This window comes from Mus caroli, chromosome 19 (genome assembly GCF_900094665.2).
Source record: "Mus caroli chromosome 19, CAROLI_EIJ_v1.1, whole genome shotgun sequence".
In the NCBI taxonomy this organism is placed as follows: Eukaryota; Metazoa; Chordata; class Mammalia; order Rodentia; family Muridae; genus Mus; species Mus caroli.
The window spans coordinates 2,511,633-2,526,620 of record NC_034588.1 but is presented as its reverse complement, the minus strand read 5'-3'; the positions used below and the strand labels follow the sequence as shown (position 1 = coordinate 2,526,620).

The 14,988-nt window shown below is 51.4% G+C and overlaps 1 protein-coding gene across 2 annotated transcripts in view; it reads left to right on the top strand.

The window, feature by feature from the left end:
* Positions 1-6,086: 6,086 nt before the first annotated feature.
* Scyl1 (SCY1 like pseudokinase 1) overlaps positions 6,087-14,988 on the top strand; it is a 12,695-nt gene continuing 3,793 nt past the window's right edge. For both annotated transcript variants that reach the window (XM_021152502.1, XM_021152503.2), the window contains exons 1-8: positions 6,087-6,280; positions 6,637-6,777; positions 6,948-7,297; positions 7,682-7,772; positions 7,870-8,025; positions 11,121-11,279; positions 11,990-12,097; positions 12,576-12,689. In XM_021152502.1, coding sequence (XP_021008161.1) covers positions 6,170-6,280; positions 6,637-6,777; positions 6,948-7,297; positions 7,682-7,772; positions 7,870-8,025; positions 11,121-11,279; positions 11,990-12,097; positions 12,576-12,689 — 1,230 coding nt within the window. In that variant the 5' untranslated portion in view covers positions 6,087-6,169. The remainder of the gene's footprint in view (positions 6,281-6,636; positions 6,778-6,947; positions 7,298-7,681; positions 7,773-7,869; positions 8,026-11,120; positions 11,280-11,989; positions 12,098-12,575; positions 12,690-14,988) is intronic.

Below are 14,988 nucleotides of genomic sequence, written 5' to 3'. Positions count from 1 at the left end.
TCGAGGCCAGCCTGGTCTACAAAGTGAATTCCAGGACAGCCAGGGCTATACAGAGAAACCCTGTCTCGAAAAAGTAATAAATAAATAAATAAATAAATAAATAAATAAATAAATAAATCTTAGCTCGGGCTGGAGAGATGGCTCACTGGTTAAGAGCCTCTGCTCTTCCAGAGGCCCTGAGTTCAATTCCCAGCAACCATCTGTAATGGGATCTGATGCCCTCTTCTGGTATGTCTGAAGAGAGCAACAGTGTACTCACATCAGTAAAAAAAAAAAAAAAAAAAAAAAAAAAAATATATATATATATATATATATATATATATATATATATATATACTTCTTAGCTTTCGGTGTTAGTTGATGCTTGGATTTATTGAGATATAAAAAAGTCAGCTGAGACTGAGGAGGGTGGGCAGAGCTAGCAAAGCGAGAGAGAGAAGGCACTTGGTGCAGAAGATATCCTTAGGAGACAGTTGAGCCAGGAGAAGCTAAGCTGAGCGGAGAGGCTAGAACAGTCATTATAGCTTGGAGCTGCTGGTGTTGGGGAAGCTGGGAGGACAGACTGGTTAAACAGTGGTTGGGGAGCTGAGGGAGGAGTGGCTGGGAGACTCGGTTTCAGTGGGTGAGCTGGGAACACAGAGGGGACTGGCAGCGAGTTAAGAGAACTGGTTACTGATCTATAATAGGGAGCTGTGTTACAGGAGTGTATCATTTTGTTTCAGTTTGAGAAATCCTGGCTGCCTAGAACAGTCTGTGAGGGTAGGTGTATGTGAGTACAGAGGCCCAAGGTGGCCAGGCCTTTGGCATGGGGAGTGGATGAAGTCCTGGCTGAGCGTTGACATGAACGGCATTGACATGAGCACAGCCGTGTTGAAGACTCCAGTGCCTCAGAGCCATGGAAATGCAAGGCCTTCCCTGGGCCAGGCTCAGAGAAAGGGCAAAGCCTCCCTGGTCGGAGTGTGTGTATTGGTGAGGTGTGTATTGGTGAGGTGTGTATGAGGTGTGTATTGGTGAGGTGTGTATTGGTGAGGTGTGTATTGGTGAGGTGTGTATCGGTGAGGTGTGTATTGGTGAGGTGTGTATCGGTGAGGTGTGTATTGGTGAGGTGTGTATCGGTGAGGTGTGTATTGGTGAGGTGTGTATCTGTGAGGTGTGTATTGGTGAGGTATGTATTGGTGAGGTGTGTATTGGTGAGGTGTGTATCGGTGAGGTGTGTGATGGTGAGGTGTGTATCGGTGAGCTGTCCACCTTTGGCTAACCCAGGTGCACGCAGAGAGTGTCATCTACTGTTTCTTAGATCCAGATGTTGACACTGTATGCAGTTGTCCACCATGGCTTTCTCCTCTGTGGGGAACCTCTGATATTTAAAGTCCACCGTGACCAGATGGCCTCTGAGCTCAGCACAAAGTGGGAGACTCCCTTGTTAGTAAGTTTTCTCCTTCTCTAACCTTGTCTGGGGGATTCTAAACACCCTTCTCCCTACCTGAGAAAAGTCACAGTAGCATAAAAATCTGGAGTCCTCTATGCTAATGAAGTATCTGGCGAGGCCAGTGAGCTTCCCTTCCTGGGCACTCCTTCCCGAAAAAGGTATCTAATGCCTGGTTCACCCTGAGTGAGGTGTATGCATTTACCTTGGCCATCAAAGAAATCATTTTGAAGGAGCAAGGACCGTCTTCTTTCTTTTCATCAAGTATCCACATGGGGGGTGGGCGGAGTGGGGAAGGCCTTTGTGTAAAGAGCCCTTGCCTAAATCTCCCAGAGAAAGCCATCTGCCTTTCAGTCGGTTACTCTGTACTCTCTGCACTCATTCGGAACCAAACCGGCTTCTGTTCCTTCCGGGGCTCTGGCTTTCCCTTCCTGCCTGGCTCGCGGGCACCCAGAGGGGAAGCTTGGACCTGGGACCCCTATTCCCGACTCCCAGCGGTGTCTGGGTACAAGGAGCTTGGGAGCACAGTGATCTCCATTGCGGACTCCATCCACTGCTTCCCATCTGGAAACCCGCGGGCTGGGCGCCCCATTACTGACTGTGTACTGGCTCCCCTGAATGGCATACCCAGGCCACTCCAAGCACCCCAGCAGCGAAGCGAGCGAAATGACACCCAGCCAGACACTCCTCCCAGATGACTACAGAGACTTCCTGTAGAGACAGGCTAGTCTGCCTCCCTCTCATTTGGTGCATAGCTCGGGTGTGTGGGATCTCCATCAGAGAATTCGGCTTTGGCTGTATCCGGGCTCTGTAACAGTGGAGGGAAAGAGTTTCAGACATTTGCCTCTAATAGTGAGAGGAAGAAAATCCAGTTTCTTTCTATTGTAGACTTTGTGGTGTGGCAGGGTATGCGCATATGTGTGCATGCTTGTGGAGGCCAGAGGTCATCTGGGGTTCCTCACCTAGCCTGGAGGGCTGGAACTGGATTGCCAGGAAGCCCCAGGGGGTCCCCATCCCCAGGCTGGCCTTGAACTCAGAAATCCGCCTGCCTCTGCCTCCCATGTGCTGGGATTAAAGGTGTGCGCCACCACTGCCCAGCTTTAATATTTTCTAAATGTATATGAGCACACTGTAACTATCTTCTTACATAACAGAAAAGGGAATCTTATCCCATCACAGATGGCTGTGAGCCACCATGCTGGGAATTGAACTCAGATCTCTGGAAGAACAGTCAATGCTCTTAACTGCTGAGCCATCTTGTTTTTTTTTGTTTTTTTGTTTTTTTTTGGTCTTTTGGTTTTTCGAGACAGGGTTTCTCTGTATAACCCTGGCTGTCCTGGAACTCACTTTGTAGACCATGCTGGCCTCGAACTCAGAAATCCGCCTGCCTCTGCCTCCCGAGTTTTGTTTTTTAAGACAGAGATTTTTCTGTGTAGCCCTGGCTGTCTTGGAACTGGTCTCGAACTCAGAGATTTACATCTGCCTCTGCCTCCCAAGTGCTGGCACCAAAGGTGTGCACCACCATTGCCTGGAATTTATATCTTTTACTTTTAAAGACCTCCATAGACTAGGGATGTGGTTCTGATGGTAGAGGATTTATGCGAAGACCTGAATTTAATCCCTAACATCAAATAAACCAGGCTTGGTGGTGCATGCCTGTAACCCTAGCAGGTGATTGCTTGGGTAACAGGGTCGGAAGACTGGCTGGGCGAGCGAGACAGCTCAGTGGGAGGTGGGGGGCAGAGGTATTCGATTCCAACTCTGATCACCTTAATTTGACTCCCAGAACTCACATATGAAACAAGAGAGCCCACTCCTGCAAGTTGTCTTCTGATCTCTATAGACATTCTGTGAGACACATGAACTCACACATGCACACAAAATGCACACGTGCACATGCTCCGGATAAAGACATGAATGTAATAACAATGTTAGAAGCAGTTCAATGACATCCTCAGGTATATGTTATGCTTGAGGTCAGCTTGAAGTCAGCTTGAGGTTCTTGAGACTGTCTCAAAAAACAAGCTTTTCTTTCATCACATAATAAAATGTTGTATTAGTCAGGGTTCTCTAGAGTCACAGAACTGATGGGTAGTCTCTGTATAGTAAGGGGATTTGTTGATGACTTACTGTCTGCAGTCCAACTCCCAACATTGGTCAGCAGCAGCTGTGAATGGAAGTCCAAGGATCTAGCAGTTGCTCAGTCCCACAAGACAAGCAGGAGAAGGAGAGAGAGACTTCCTTCTTCCAATATCCTTATGTAGGTCTCCAGCAGAAGGTGTACCCAGATTAAAAGTGTGTGCCACCATGCCTTTAAATCCCAGATGACCTTGAACTCGGAGATCTCCCTGTTTTAATCTTCTGGAATCCATAGCCACTATGCCTCAAGGTCTCCATACCGAGATCCAGGTCAGAAACTTCTATCTCCCAGCTTCCAGATTAGGATCACTGGTGAGCCTTCCAGTTCTGGATTGTTCATTCCAGATATAGTCAAGTTGAAAACCAGGAATAGCCACCACCAATGTTAAGTTTGGCCATCAGAGGGCCATGAGAGACATTTCTAGAAGAAATGGCTTAGTTCCTGGCTTTGCCATGTTCCTCTTGCTAGCTCATCTCAGTGACCATGGCATGGCATCTTCCAGTTCCAAGTTCCTGCAGGACACTGTGGCCAGTACCCATGCCCACCTTGGGGACATGGAGGGCTTCTAGACATACGTCCCGCCTTAAGGTTATGGTTGCTCTGATGAAACACCATGACCAGAAGCAACCTGAGGAGCAGGGTTTGTTTAGTCCATGGATGAAAGCCAAGGCAGGAGCTCAAACCAGGTGGGAACCTGGAGGCAGAGCTGACACAGAGGCCATGGAGGATGCCGCTTACTGGCTTGCTCCTCATGCTTTGCTCAGCCTGCTTTCTTATAGAACCAGGACCATCACCTAGGGGCATCCACAATGGGCTGGGCTGGCCCCTTCTCCATCAATCTTTGATTAAGAAAATGAACTATGTCTCCTCCTTCAGCTGCTATTTAAGAAAGATGCTTTACAGGCCTACTTACAGCCTTTTCTTTTGACAGGGTTTCTCTGTGTAGCCCTGGCTGTCCTGGAACTCACTCTGTATACTAGGCTGGCCTTGAACTCAGAAATCCATCTGCCTCCGCCTCCCAAGTGCTGGGATTACCTCTTAATAGGAGTACACTGGGCCAATCATATACAAACCATCACGGGGTACTGGCGCCCCTAAAACTGGAGTTATAGGAGGTTGTGGGCTAACAGAGGGCGCTGAGACACATTCTGGAAGAAAAGGTTTATTCCTGGCTTTGCTATGTTCCAACTGCGAGCTCAGCTCAGTGACCCAAACATCATTCCCAGCTCCAAGCTCCTGCAGGACTCTGGCCAGCACCCATGTCCACTTTGGACATACTTCTCTAGCAACAGTTTCCCAGACCTCTCAGGACATTTGCGTCACCCCTTGCCTATCTCCACTTCAACCCCACTCTCAAGGTCTCAAGTACCTTTACTGTAGTAACTAACTGGTTATGTCACAATTTCCTCGCTGAGCCCCAAATCTGCCTACTGCCTGTTGAAGGAGCTTTTGGCTTAAGAGATAACCATTGGGATTTGGAGAGACCAGGGGTTAAGAGCACTGACTGCTTTTCCAGAGGTCCTGAGTTCAATTCCCAGCAACCACATGGTGGCTCACAACCATCTGTAATGGAATCCTATGCCCTCTTCTGTTGTGTCTGAAGACTGCTACAGTGTAGTCATATACATAAAATAGACATATCTTAAAAAAAAGAGATCGTGGGCTGGTGAGATGGTTCAGTGGGTAAGAGCACCGACTGCTCTTCCAAAGGTACTGAGTTCAAATCCTAGCAACCACATGGTGGCTCACAACCACCCACAATGAGATCTGATACCCTCTTCTGGTGCGTTTGAAGACAGCTACAGTGAACTTATACTAATAAATAAATCTTTGGCCGGAGCAAGTGAGGTTGGCCAGAGCAAGCAGAGGTCCTAAGTTCAATTCCCAACAATCACATGAAGGCTCACAACCATCTGTACAATTAAAGTGTGTACTCATATACATAAAATAGATAAATCTTTAAAAAAAGAAAAAAAAATCGCTGGAGAGATGGCTTAGTGGTTAAGAGCACCGACTGCTCTTCCAGAGGTCCTGAGTTCAATTCCCAGCAACCACATGGTGGCTCACAACCATGTGTAATGGGATCTGCTGTGTCTGAAGACAGCTACAGTGTACTCATATACATAAAGTAAATAAATAAGTCTTAAAAAAAGAGATCAGTAACCATTCTCCTCACTATTACTTTCCCATCTTACTGCCACTAGTAGCCTTTCTTTTTTATCTCCCCATCTCTTTCCACCCATGTCCCCCCAGGTTTAGATAGGCTCTATTGTCACGCTCACTTCCTGAACCCCTCCCCTCTTCATTCTACAACGGTTGCACTCACTACTCTCTATCACACTCAATTTTTCTATCTATACAAGGCCACAAGTTGGGAGCATTCAGATGACCATCTTGGCTCACCCCTCCCGTCACGCTTCGCCCCGCCCAGGGAGGCCTGCCTTCAGTCCAGCCTCACTCCCGCAAGGCCCCACCCTAAAGCCCCGCCCCAACCCAAGCCCCGCCCACAGACCAGACTGGCTCCGCCCTCGCCCCGCCCCGCCCCGGCTCGGGCGGCCGGAGGACCCGGAGTGGAGGCTCCCGAGCCCGTGGCGGCGGCGACGATGTGGTTCTTTGCCCGGGACCCGGTCCGGGACTTCCCGTTCGAGCTGAGCCCTGAGCCCCCCGAAGGCGGGCCGCCCGGGCCCTGGATCCTGCACCGAGGCCGCAAAAAGGTGAGATAGTGCGCTGCTCCGAAGGCCGCGGCCGACCTCGGCCTTTCCTAGTCTGTATGCCGGCTTCGCTGTGTCGCGCCGGGCCTGACGTGGCGGCGACCGAGAATCCCGGCAACGGGCTGGGGAGCGGGGCGAGCAGTGACGACGTGGCGGGCGGAAGGACCGAGGGACGGACAAGCAAACCGGACGGGGGTCACGTGGGCCTGGCTAGCTCCTTAAGGGCTGTCCTGGGGCGAGACTGGCTGGAGTCCCTTCCCTTCTATTTTGGAGACGGGCTCGGAGCTGCTGTAGCCCAGGCAGGTTGGAGAAATCACCTGGCCCGCACCTCTCAGGTTGCTCTGTCTGTCCTCCACCAGGCCACAGGCAGCGCAGTGTCCATCTTCGTGTATGATGTGAAACCCGGAGCTGAAGAGCAGACCCAGGTGGCCAAAGCTGCCTTCAAACGCCTCAAAACTCTCCGACACCCCAACATCCTGGCCTATATCGATGGGTTGGAGGTACCTGTCGCCCGATCTACCCATCTTACTCTCCTCAGGCCCTCACTTTGTACCCAAGTGCTTCAGTACCTTCAGATTTGGTATCTTCTCCACTGCCTCTTTCCCTGTCACGTCCCTCATCTTCCCTTCCTCTTCTGGCACCGTGCCCTGATACCCCTTTTCTTACTCAGACAGAAAAGTGCCTCCACATCGTGACAGAGGCTGTGACCCCCCTGGGAACATACCTCAAGGCACGAGCAGAAGCAGGTGGCCTGAAGGAGCAGGAGCTGTCATGGGGGTTACACCAGATCGTGAAAGCCCTCAGCTTCCTGGTCAACGACTGCAACCTCATCCACAATAATGTCTGCATGGCCGCTGTGTTTGTGGACAGGGCTGGCGAGTGGAAACTTGGGGGTCTGGACTACATGTACTCAGCACAGGGCAACGGCGGGGGACCACCCAGCAAGGGGATCCCCGAGCTTGAGCAATATGATCCCCCAGAGCTGGCTGACAGCAGTAGCAGAGCAGTCAGAGAGAAGTGGTGCGTGCCCGAGGTCACTGTACCTTTGATCTGCCCTGCACTGAGGCCCCTGGACTCTTGCGACCCCTAGACTCGCTGGGAAACCCCTGGCCCTTGCTGCCTGCCTGGCAGGGGAAGCAGGATCTCAGGAGGAGGTGGTTGGTTAAGGGGGACAGAGTTTGGGTGTTCGGTGCTTCTGGATTTGAAAGTTGTGTGTTGGAGGCAGGTGTCTGTTCTTCTCTGAGCTTTGGTGTCTTCTAATGAAACAAACTCCTTGGGGCGGAGGGCTCAGTTCAGGGACGCAGCCAGGGTCTGTGATGCAGAGGGTGCTTGGGACCTAAAGCAGGTTGGAGGCAGCATTAGCATATTCTAGGGTGCCCTGAACAGCTCTGGGTTACTGCACAGGTCAGCAGACATGTGGCGCTTGGGCTGCCTCATCTGGGAAGTCTTCAATGGGTCTCTACCTCGGGCAGCTGCCCTGCGCAACCCTGGGAAGGTAAGTGCCCAGCCTCTGCCTGCCTCCTCTGTCCTAGGCCCTTCTTTCTTGCCACCCACCCACTACTCTTTCCTTGACACGGAGTCTTCTTCTACAGATCCCCAAATCCCTGGTGACCCATTACTGTGAACTGGTGGGAGCTAACCCGAAGGTACGTCCCAACCCGGCCCGCTTCCTGCAGAACTGCCGGGCACCTGGCGGCTTCATGAGCAACCGCTTTGTTGAGACCAACCTCTTCCTGGAGGAGATTCAGGTGAGCCCCCGTCCACACTGGGATTCCTTGTCAGGACCTCTCACCTACATTTTGGCGTCTCACATTTGGATTGTGTGGAGACAAGCATGTAGCTCACTGGCTTACTCCAGTTTGCTTTTTTATATAACCTAGGACCACCTGCCCAAGAGTGGCACTGCCCACAGTGGACTGGACCCTCCCACATCCGTCACTAATCATAAAAATGTCCCCAGCAGATTTGGCTACAGGCAATCTGATAGAGGCATTTTCTCAGTTGAGATCCTATCTTCCTAGGTGTGGAACTAACCAGCACAGTGGGGATTGGCTTTAGGACACCTGAGGGTTGTCAGATCTTCTGATCGTCAATGTAAAATGGCATAGTATTCGCATATGACTTATATCCTTCCATAATTGTGTGTGTGTCTGTGTGGTGTATACGCTTGTGTGAGGATGTGGACTTGCCTGTGTGCAAATGTGCAGAGGCCAGAGGAGGGGATCAGGGGATCTGTCCCTTGCTGCCTGATCCCCAGTACTTAGGGTTTCACTCAGGCTGGAGCCAGTAATTTCCAGTGATCCTTCTGTCTCCATCTCCATAGCCCTGGGGTTAGGGTTACAGGTGTGTTGAGTTATGCCCAGCTTTTTACATGGGTGCTGGGGATTTGAACTCAGTTCCTCATGTTTGTACAGCAAATACTTTTACCCACTGAGCCATTACCCCACCCCGTCCTGTATTCTTTAAGTTATCAGTAGCTAACTTACTAGCACCTTAGGTAGTACATGTCCTGTGTGAATAGTTACTATATCATGATATTTGGGCAAACTATGGCAGGAAAAAGTAGGCTGTACCTATGTGGTGCAGGCAGTGCTTTCTTTCCTGATAGTTTTGCTGTCTGGTTGTTGAATCCACACGTGGTGGGGAGGATAGTGCGGGCTGCTGTATACAGGTGAGCACACGGCAGGTGTTTGATGACACTGTCACTCAGCAATGACCTACCAGTCACTCCATACTTGCATTGCTGCTCTGTTCCTCATGGGTGCCACACAGAGTTCTAGGGAGGAAGGAGAGTCAGATCTGCCCTCGAGGACCCAGCACGGAGCAAACAAACAGGTGCCCACCTTTGTGAGCTCTCATTACAGGAGAGAGACAGGAAATGTTCCTGAGAAAACCTGTGCTCCCGGAGTTAGTGCTGGGAGGAAAATGTCTGAGGGTCCCTTAGAGAATTGTGCCAGGACTTGAAAGACTCAAGATAGGAGCCATCTGGAAGGTGACTCAGGAAAGATGGTCCCCGGAGACAGAAGAGCACCTCTTGAGTCTCAGCGTCCGTGTCAGTGCAAGGGAGAGAGAGTCAACAGCATCCAGCAGCTCTTAGTGACATAGTGACAAAGGGCTGCGGCTCTGCTCTGACCTATCTGGTGGAGGGGACATAGAATCAGGAGCTGGGCAGGACGGTGGCAGACCTCAGAGGAGCAGAGTGCATTGTTGGGGTGAATCAGGAAGGCCAGTATCGTATTTTTTTCTCTTCTCTTCTCTTCTCTTCTCTTCTCTTCTCTTCTCTTCTCTTTTCTTCTTTCCTTTTTCTTTTCTGTTTTTTGTTTTTTTGAAGCAGGGTATCACTCTGTAGCCCTGGCTATCCTGAGACTCACTATGTAGACCAGGTTGGCCTTGAACTCGCAGAGATTCTCCTGCCTTTGTCTCCCTGAGTATTGGGATTAAAGACATTATTCACCATGCCTGGTAGCAATGTTTTATATCTTGCAGCAGCAGCTGGGGTTGCTGAGCCCCAGCATCTCCTGGCCAGTGTGGGGGGCACTGGTTGTTATAGTTATGTGGGGTTCTCTTCACATGACTGACTCTGCCAGGCTGCCTGGCCCCTGAAAATGTGCCCCATAGGAAATGGGCAGATTCTGGCTAATCCCCAGGAGAATGTGGGAGTGAAGAGAGCCCTCTGTGACTCTCTGGAAGGGTGGCTTGGCTGTGATTTGTTCTCTTTGAACCTTGTCACCTCCCTGCCTCCTTGCTTCCCACATTGGACTACATAGCTCCAAGTCTCCTTGGCATTTTGCACCTCAGCCAGGGTCACTGCTTCTGGGCCAGGCTGTTCCTGAGGGTGGCAGTAAAACGGGACACGGGGCTTTGGGTAATGACTACTCAGATACTTGATTTTCTTCTTCCCGTGGCAAGGCCTCACTATGCATCCCAGGATGGCCTTGAGCCCTCCATCCTGCCTTGGTCTCCCCAGTGCTTGGAAGGCATGTGCCACCATGTGCCACCGTGACCAGCCGTGGGACCTTTAACTCTCCTTGTCTTCCTTTGTAAATGGGCGAGTGACAGCATTGTCCCGCAGTGTGTGAGGTCACAGAGGTGTGCTGGTTACTTGTTGGCTGTGTGTCTTTACCACACTTCCTTTCTGTCTGTGTGCCAGCTTGCCTCTATGTGCTTTCCTACCTTGTAACAGTGTGGAGAGGGCTGTTTAAGATAGAGTGGATGTTTTAGTTTTCAGACTCTGCTCAGGGAGTTTGTGTTGTGGTATTAGAAAGACTCAGGACTACTGTCAAGCCTGGTTTGGCCCAGGTCTGGTAGAAGACCATGTGCCTATTTCCTTACTTTTTGCACCCCGTGTACCAACCAGGCCAGGGCAAGGAGCCAAGTAAGATCCTTCGCTTTGAGCATCAGCTTCCTCGTGTGGGCTCTTGTGAACAGAAAAGGGAGTGCAGATGAAGGGGTTTGCTCTCTTAGTGGTTGATTACCTTATAGGTTAAGTGACAGGGCTACAGCAAGAACAGTCACTAGAAGACTCTGGGCTCTATAGCCCAGGCTGGCCTCCAGCTCTCGGTCTTCCTGCCTTCACCTCCTTAGTGCTGGCCATGGTGTGGGTGGTCAGACCTGGCTCGCTGGCAGCTTTTATGAGCATTTTCTGGTTGAATGCTCAGAGTGGTGGTAGAGCTGTTATGCCAATTTACACTGAAGAGTCTGCCCATGATCACCCCGAGGTGGAGAGCTAGGCTCCATAGCATTGCTCCTCCTCCTTCAGGCTGGGGTGGCCTCTGCCCTCATCCAACTGGAGTGTACGTGATCTGGCTGGTTTTCGCCCTGAACCCTGTCTATGCTCCCCCAGATCAAAGAGCCAGCTGAGAAGCAGAAGTTCTTCCAAGAGCTGAGCAAGAGTCTAGACTCATTTCCCGAAGATTTCTGTCGACACAAGGTGCTGCCCCAGCTACTGACTGCCTTTGAGTTTGGCAATGCTGGGGCTGTGGTCCTCACACCTCTCTTCAAGGTAAATGGTGCCAGGAGCTGTGAGATTCAGGGACCTGGGTGGATACAGCCTTGGGTAAGACGCGTACTCAGGGTAGACTCAAACCCAGTGTCCTCATGACTTAGCAAGCAGGGGCTACCTGCCAGGGGACTTCTTAGCCTAGGAAAGGACAGTCCCTGTACCTCAATTCTTTTGCTTATAGACCCTGGCTTCAGAGCCTTTCTTCCATTTCTTCAAGCCTTACAGGTCTGACCCCTGCACCCTGGTTTGCTGGGCCCAGGAATCTGCTCGCACTCCAACCTCCCCCTCTTCACACTCAGCTCTCTGACTTCCGCCGCTTGATCTTCCCCTCAGCCTCCAACTCCAGCCAGCAGTGCTTACGTAGGCACCTCCCCATCCCAGGGGACTCTTTACCCATGAAGGGACTTGCTGGAAGAGACTAAAACGTAGCTATCAAATTGGAACTGTTTAAGTGGAACCCTCAGAAATTGTAGGCAGACTTCTGTGTGCATGTGTGGTACAGGTGCCACTTTATAGGGAGGGGCACTGAGTTCTCCGCTGCCTCCTGAGACGGAGGAAGGTTAACGTGAGAGTCGCCTGCGGGGGAGTGGGCCAAGGTCCTGCTGAGGAAATGCTTTCTCCACCATCCACCCAAGCAAACTGAGGGGACCCCTGTGAAGCTGCCCTAGCCCTGTGGGTGTGGCCAAGCTCTCTTCCTGCTCCTTCCTCAGGTGGGAAAATTCCTCAGTGCTGAAGAGTACCAGGAGAAGATCATCCCCGTGGTGGTTAAGATGTTCTCATCCACCGACCGGGCCATGCGCATCCGCCTCCTCCAGCAGGTGGGCACCTCGGCCAGTCTGCCCAGGGCCTCCTCCCCCCAGCCTTAAGCAGGTGGTCAGAGCCTGTGCTTTGGCTACCTAGGGACCCTGGATACCTCCACCATGGCCACCACACAGGTGAGGCCAGGAAAGTTCTCAGGAGGTAGAGCTGGTGGCCCTGGCTCCTTTTAGCCTTGGGATTCTCCAGGCTCCATCACTTAGGTCCTTTAGAGTAGGACACAATTTTTCTGTCAGTCCCAAGACAGTTGGAGCTACAGATTGTTGGCTTCTAGGTTAGAGGGTCCTTATGAGCCAGAAAGAACTAGTGACTCCCAGGTACCAGGAACCAATTCCTGTCCAACTGTCAAATGCGCTTCCCTCCTGAGGACACACACACACACGAGCTGGGCTTCCTCAGGAGGAAACCTGGTGGCCAGTGTCTGCCCCGTGACTTGGGTGGGGGCGCAGCTGTCTTCTCATGCTCTCCCCTGGACCACAGATGGAGCAGTTCATCCAATACCTTGATGAGCCAACAGTCAACACCCAGATCTTCCCCCATGTCACACATGGCTTCCTGGACACCAACCCCGCCATCCGCGAGCAGACGGTCAAGGTGAGTGTTGTCAGGCCTGGAATGGCTGGCCCTTGTCTTCCAAGACAGGGAAGTGGTTCTCTCTGGAACACAAACCTTGGTTTAAGCCTAAAGGTGTGAGAGGATTCATATGTATGCATGCTGCCAATCCAATCCCTGGGTGCAGCCCTGAAAGTGGGAGGGATTTGGGGGACTCAGCCTGCAGAACTTTCTGCTGACACTTAAGCAGCTCCCAGTGCCTGCCTGACCCTATGCTGGGACACAGCTCACACTGGCAGCTAGTTCCTCTGTCTGTGAGTGGGACAAACAATGGGCCTAGCAGACCCATTTGTATTTCATCAGAAAGTGAAAGGGGCATATGGAAAGGAGAGTTTGCAACTTTAAATACGGGACGACCTATCTGCCTGGCATGGAGGCACATACCTATAATACTAGCACCCAGGAGACACAGGCAGGAGAATAGCTGTGAGTTGTAGGCTAGCCTGGTCTACATAGGGTATTTCAGGAATGTTTTAAAAACACGGCTTTAGTCAGATGTTGAAGCTCTTATAATCTCAGTGCAAGGAAGGCAGAGTCATGAGGATCATAAGTTCAAGGCCAGCCTAAGTTACATGAAAAGCCTCAAAAAAGAGCTTGTATACAGGAGGAACACCTTTCATCCAGTCTGCTGGATGTCCTGCTCCTTGTAGAGGATCAGCACTTAGCCCTTGTAAAGGCTTTGAGGCTGGGGGTCTCTAGTAATGTCGATGTAGCAAAAAGGGATTTAGCACACTGAAGGGTGTGGCTATGGAAGGTGGAGCCAGACAGATGAGAATCATGGGAGCACCTGGCACACTCATTGGAAGGGAGTTGGGCTGCGGCAGGTCCTACTTGTTTTAAAGATCAGTCCTTGCATCACTGGGCGTGGCCGTGCACACCACACCTCTGATGCCAGCACTCAGGAGGCAGAGGCAGGTGGATCTCTGTGAGTTCAAGGCCAGCTTGGTCTACAAAGTGAGTTCAGGACAGCCAGGAGTATACAGATTGTACGCTTTGTGGAGCCTGTCAGAGAGGGTGGAAGCTGTTAGGGGCTGTCAGGTGGTGGGGAGAATGGCACATTCTGAAATGGGGGCTGACGGTCTTTCCTGAGAGGTAAAGATGATCCTGCAGCTCTAGGCTAAGGCACTGGAAGGGTCTGAAGGAGAAGTTGCTGAGAGGACTGCGGCGCAGACTAGGAACAGCTGGGCTGCGATTGTGCAGCTGTGTGACTATCAGGTAGAGAGGCCTTGAGCTGGCACCGACCATGCACATGTCAAGTACAGGGAAGAAGTCTTGGTTAAGGATGGCGCCAGGAGACTGTGCCCTCAGTGTACTGCACTGTGACAAAATACCTGAAATGACCTTCTGGGGTCAGGGTCAGGGCTTTCAGTCCATGCTCACAGCTCTGCTGCATTTGGGCCCCCAGGGAGCCAGGACATGCTGGCAGGGGCCTTGAAGCAAAAGCAGAATTGCTTTTCTCATCACAGAAGAACAGAGGACAGAGGGGAGGGGCTGGCAAGTGATAACTTCCAAGGATCCACTGCCTTGGCAAGGCCCACTTCCATCATCTCCCAACAACTAGCAAATTCTGAAGCCTCACTCCCAAGCCCTTGCTGCATGTGAGCATTGCAGATACAAACATCAGGGCGTGTGAACCACGCTGGGAGAGGAGGAACCACGCTGAGCAGGCAGGAGGCTTAGATAGAGAAGAAGCTGACGAGTGCAGTTTGAGGTTTCTGACCACCCGGATCTCAGATGCGAGTTCACTCAGGCTGGGGCAGAACCGAACAGAAGCTTAAAAGTGTAGGAAGAACTTGGTGGGGGGGGGGTGTCAAAACTCCTAAAGGGTCATGGGTAAGAGAAAACGGGCCCTTGTTCTGGTTCCGTTTATTGTCAGCCTGGAGTCACCTCGAAAGAGGGAAGGGTAAGATTTGGAATTGCCTAGGTCAGATTGGCTTTTGGGCATTATCTTATTTCTTATTCATGCAAGGTGGATGGCCCAGCCATCCCTGAACGGGTGGTCCTGGGAGCGTGAGCTGTGAGGAAAACCCATTTCCTCCTGCTTTCTGCCTCTGTACTCTGTTCCTCCCCCACCGCCGCGCGGCTTTTTAAAACTGGGTCTCTTTATATAGCTCTGGCTGTCCTGGAACTCATTGTGTAGACCAGGTTGGGCTTGAACTTAATGACATAAACCTGCCTCTGCCTCCTGAGTGCCGGGCTTAAAGGCTTGATTTCCATGCCTGGTTTCTGCCTTCAGGTCTTGCCTTGCATTCTTGTTGTGACTTCTGTCAAAGTAAATAAA